Consider the following 4,852-nt stretch of genomic DNA (forward strand, 5'->3'; position numbering starts at 1 on the left):
TCAGAGTTTCTTGGGAATGTCAGGAGGCAGCATTGTTTCTTCTGAGTGAAAGTCCCAGTATTCCTCACCTTTCATTGCCTCAAGAGAGTGTTTGTAGCTTTCAAGATATTTCTCCCTTTTATAGTAGTCAGACACATATTCCTGTGGTTGGTGCCTCCTTGAGTGTATAGCAGCTATGGCATGTTGGCATGGTATGCCTGTTAGGTCATACATCCTACAATCACACGTGCCCCTCTCCAAATCAACTGTAACTGCCTTTGTTCCACATTTGACTTGAAATTTTCTATCTCCATCCCATGCTGCAGACCATTTTCTAGATTCAGTCACAAGAAGATCCAAAGTCTTTTTTATTTTAGGACAAAGGATCATATCACTATTCAGCATCTCATCTCTTCTTCTTCTTATTCTTGTCAGTAGTTTGAAATGTATCTCTTGGAGCATGGTCAACAAGGGCATGAACCTGTTACATGACAATGTCAAGTAGTTAGGAAATAACATTCAATCATGGTGCATTACATATTATAGAGTGTTACATACTTATTTTACCTTTCATTTATGATCCATGAATTAAAGCTTTCAGACATATTATTGTCTGTGTTGTCAACTAGGGAGTGTATTTGAAAATGGGATTTGCACCACTGTTTAGGATCATGTTTTGACAAGAGAGCATGTGCAGCCTTTGAGTGTCTCTCAATTTCTTTCATAGCCCTTAAATGTGCAACCTTGTGAGTTGACAATGCAATTCTCCAAAACAAATTCTTCAATATTCCAGTGTTGAACCTGCAAGCACAGTAGCAAACATGAGTCAAAATCAATATACGTGAACATTGCAGAAAATTATCAAGTAGAGAAAGAGCATTACTTTTTCTTGAATTGGCATAAAGATGCCTTGTGCACAATCTGTGCTCAACATATGGAAGAAGCTCTTTCACATCATTTTCCAACCCTTTTTGCTGATCACTTATGACTGTTAATCCATCTCCATCCTCCAGATCTAAGTCATCCTTGAGCAACATAAGAAACCACCTCCAAGAATCCGTATTCTCAGATTCAACCACAGCATAACAGATTGGAAACATTTGGTTGTTTCCATCTCTACCTACAGCAGATAGGAGCTGACCACCACAAACAGTCTTCAAGAAACATCCATCAAACCCAATAACTGGTCTACAGCCTGCTTTCCAACCAGCCTTGAGAGCATAATAGCACACATAGATTCTTTTGAACTTTACAGGATCCTCTGGATTCAATCTAGTTGTTGATATCTTCACAGTATTTTTAGGGTTACTTAACAACACCTCTTGGCCAAAATCCCTCACTCTAGCATAATGTTGCCTAAGACTCTCAGCAATTCCTTCAAGTGCCATTTTTCTTAGCCTCAACACTTTAATTCTAGGAACCTCAATTTCCAGTTCATTTTTAATTGTTTCAGCCATCTCCTTACATGACCACTGAGGGTTCTTCCTGATCCTATCCCCAAAAACTTCACACAAATACTTGACATTTGCCATTTTGTTGTTGTATGGCTTAGTGCACAAGTGTGTGTCAACCAGTGTTTTTACAGTTACAGTCTCACTATCCTTGTCCCTACTGCACCAAATGTAGAAGGGACAGTTTGCCTCACAAGACACTTGACATCTTCTACCATCATTAGTAATGAATTGGACCCCTCTTCTATCAAGCACACCATATCTCCTAACAGTATCTCTGAACTCAGCCATGTTAACAAACTTTTGTCCTACTTCAAACCTAGGTACCCCTTCAGTACTACCCTTTTTTTCAAGATTCTTCTTTTCTTGGGATTAGGTGGACCAACATATCCAATTCTTGCATTCTCATCCTCACTTGAGGATGAGAGAGACCTCAAAACTTGAGAATCATAAGCAGACTCTTCACTAGGGGACTTGTTTGGTATGTTCATAGCATTATACATTTTATCTTTAAATTTCTTAGCATTTTGCCTAATGGTATGCAACTCATCATCACTGTCACATACATTATCAGGGCATACACTATCATCATCATCTGATTCCTCACTATCCTTAGCAAGTCTGTACTCAGGGTCATAAGAATCATCTGTATCATCCCCATTATCACTATTATCACTATTATCCCTAACTATTTCTTCTTCCATCATTCTACTCACATTGTTCTCCTCATGCACAGTTTTAATTTTACATTGTTTAGGGGTTTGCGGAACATCAATTAGGTCATCAAGGTTAAAATGATCTACATATAAATCAATCCTACCATACGGCTTAGACAAATCAACTAAATCCCTCACAGAACCATCATCATATATTACCTTGATACCTTCACTAAAACTAAACCCATCACATTTAAAATAAACAAGAGAATTCACATCATAATCATATTTCTGGGCAAAATCTTCTAGGTCACGAAAGGACATCAAATCACTATCAAACTCTGTAATGACCTCGGTTTTACCCCCAACATAAGTAATAGTATGAGGAGGGGTAAAATCACCATGGTGGTGAAGATACAGAGTAGTAGACATGCTGAAAAAAACAAAAAATAACATATAAATGTATATATGTGCACATATCAACATACTTACAGATACATACAAGTCAATACATCTAGGATTCGTCAATTAAGGGAATCGAACATACCTTCGATTGTAGTATTAGACCTTCAAGTGACGGTATTCGCACTCCCCCCCCCCCACAATGTTCTTCCAATTCGCCCCTCAATTGCACTCTCTCAGACGAGTTCTTCACTTAGGGTTTTTCCCCCAATTTTCCAATCACACTCTTCTATCTCAAATTTGTTTTTAATCGATTATGACTGTTTATTTTTCTTGTTTTTTTGTTATAAACTTAGCTTTGCTTATTTGGAAGCCACGTAACTTAACAGTTGCTGCCATGTAGGTGCCATCTGGATTTGCCGTTAAGTAAGTAACGTCTCCCGTCAAGTCAACGTCCTTGACTAACGGGGAAGTCATTACTCTCAACTAGAGTGGTGTCATCGAGACCCCGATAACTAGAAGGGTATTTTTGATATGTCACCCTCACTTCAGTGACTACTTTGAGATTTAAGCCAATAAAAAGGCGAGAAAAAGAGATTGTCCTCTCAATTTAGAAAATATTAGTTTAATATATTAGTACGAGGATTCTTAAAAAGAGGAACTATCGTTGGAGAATAAACAGTGAAAGGGTAATCTTAAGTAAAACTAGAAAATTGTTCGAGCTTAAATTTGATTCTTACTCCTTTAATTTTAATTTAGGAGTTTAAATAAATGGTGTATTGAAGTTGTTCTAAATAAATCTGCTACTCCTAAAACAGATAGGAGGTACAGTTTTAACATAACACGTTTGTTCTTGGACATTTATTTCGATAACTTCAATTTTATTGTTCGGCACGAATTTGGTTAATTAATTGAGCAGCAAGTTTTGAAGATCTGTCAATGAAGATGAATGCATGCTTTGTGTTATATCCGAAATTTGGCATTGAGTTGATTCGGGTCAAATGCGGATTACATATGGTCAAACCCGATGCTGCGTTGTGGAAGGATAGGACGCGTCCTGACACATAGGACGCACGTATATTTAATTTGATGCTTTATATTCTGGTAACAGCGAGGCTTGGATATGGACGCGCCCACTTTTGGTTGACGCGTCAACATTAGGAAAATTACCTGGTAAACGTGATCTTGTGGCAATGAAAGAGGTAGGACGCGCTTGTCTCCACTAGGACGCGTCTTGTGGTTTTGCATGCTATAAGGAATGATTGATGAGGAAACAGGGTTGGATTTATGAAGGTGAGGACGCGCCCAAAAGGTTAGGACGCGTCCTGTTTTTGGTCTATATACTTTGGATGAGTTTAGGACAGAGCTTGCATGGGAGGAGCAATGGAAGTTATTTTTACTAACGTATTTGTTGCAGGTACTCTTTGAAGAATTCCCTCCTTGAGACGGTCAAGGAGGGGGATGTCCGTGAGAAGCTAGAAGGCCTCCAGGGGTATGCCTGATGATTGAAGGCCTCCTCCTGTATTCAACGGGTGTCCTCGTTGGGGATGCGGGGTTAACTTTGGTGTGTGCTTTGGGAACTCTATTCTTGTATTCAACGGGTGTCCTCATTGGAGAACTTTGGAGTCATCCTGCACTTTGCACCCAAGAGCTTGGGATCACCTGTCCTGCTATCTGGTGGGTTATCCTCATTCGGGGGACAAGGACGCGTCTGGCACTTGGGGTGAACCGTGGCTATACCTGCGTTCGTAAATCAAGGGAGATAGCTGTAGCGGAGTGTTATCCTTGCACAGGGAGATGCACTATCCGTGAAGTCCTACGATTACGGACGAGCCTTGGGCCTTCGCGGTTGGGCCTCATAGTTGGACATTCCTAAAGCTAGCGGAAGATGGATATCGGATGGGCTTCTACTGGGTTTAGGATTAAGAAGTCTAAACTCATTAGACTTCTTGTTCTACGAGAACTACGTCAAGCTTGATCCCTATATAAAAGGGTACGTAGGCACATTGAGTGGGTAAGAAGTTGAGAGCTGATAAGAGAGCCACCACTTACTCTGATCAATCTCAGCCTAAAACAACCACAAGCAACCACACACCGCTTAAGTTTCTGGCAAAGAACCACCGTCACAGATCTTAGTTCCGGCGAGAAACCTCAATCTTTGTTGTTACCAGATTCCTCCGTCAACAAATTGGCGCTAGAAGGAGGGGCTGCTAATTAAGGTCGCAATCTTAGGAGGAAAAGATGTCTTACAATCGTGATGGAAGTTCTTATGATGGAAGTGACAGTAGGTCAGAAGGAGAAGGCGGGGGGCATTATACTCGCCATGAACCTTACGTTCCCTGAAACATGGCGGATCCACCAAGG

General features: G+C 40.3%; 1 protein-coding gene across 1 annotated transcript; it reads right to left on the reverse strand.

Annotated features, from left to right (window-relative positions):
- On the reverse strand, positions 1–1,721 carry LOC141719530 (uncharacterized). The gene is made up of 3 exons (XM_074521908.1): positions 889–1,721; positions 547–780; positions 1–460 (listed from the first exon to the last, which is right to left on the reverse strand). Exons 1-3 carry the CDS (start codon positions 1,719–1,721, stop codon positions 1–3), a joined length of 1,527 nt encoding a protein of 508 aa, XP_074378009.1.
- Positions 1,722–4,852: the final 3,131 nt, after the last annotated feature.

This window comes from Apium graveolens, chromosome 4 (assembly GCF_009905375.1).
Source record: "Apium graveolens cultivar Ventura chromosome 4, ASM990537v1, whole genome shotgun sequence".
Taxonomy (NCBI): Eukaryota; Viridiplantae; Streptophyta; class Magnoliopsida; order Apiales; family Apiaceae; genus Apium; species Apium graveolens.

What these genes read in the sequence shown, in the direction of transcription:
- LOC141719530 (XM_074521908.1), bottom strand. Translation starts at nt 1,721, where the DNA reads ATGGCTGAGTTCAGAGATACTGTTAGGAGATATGGTGTGCTTGATAGA. An exon ending in GAGCACAGATTGTGCACAAG is followed by an intron (nt 781 to 888) that starts GCATCTTTATGC and finishes CTGTGCTTGCAG; the next exon opens with GTTCAACACTGGAATATTGA. An exon ending in TCATGGATCATAAATGAAAG is followed by an intron (nt 461 to 546) that starts GTAAAATAAGTA and finishes GTCATGTAACAG; the next exon opens with GTTCATGCCCTTGTTGACCA.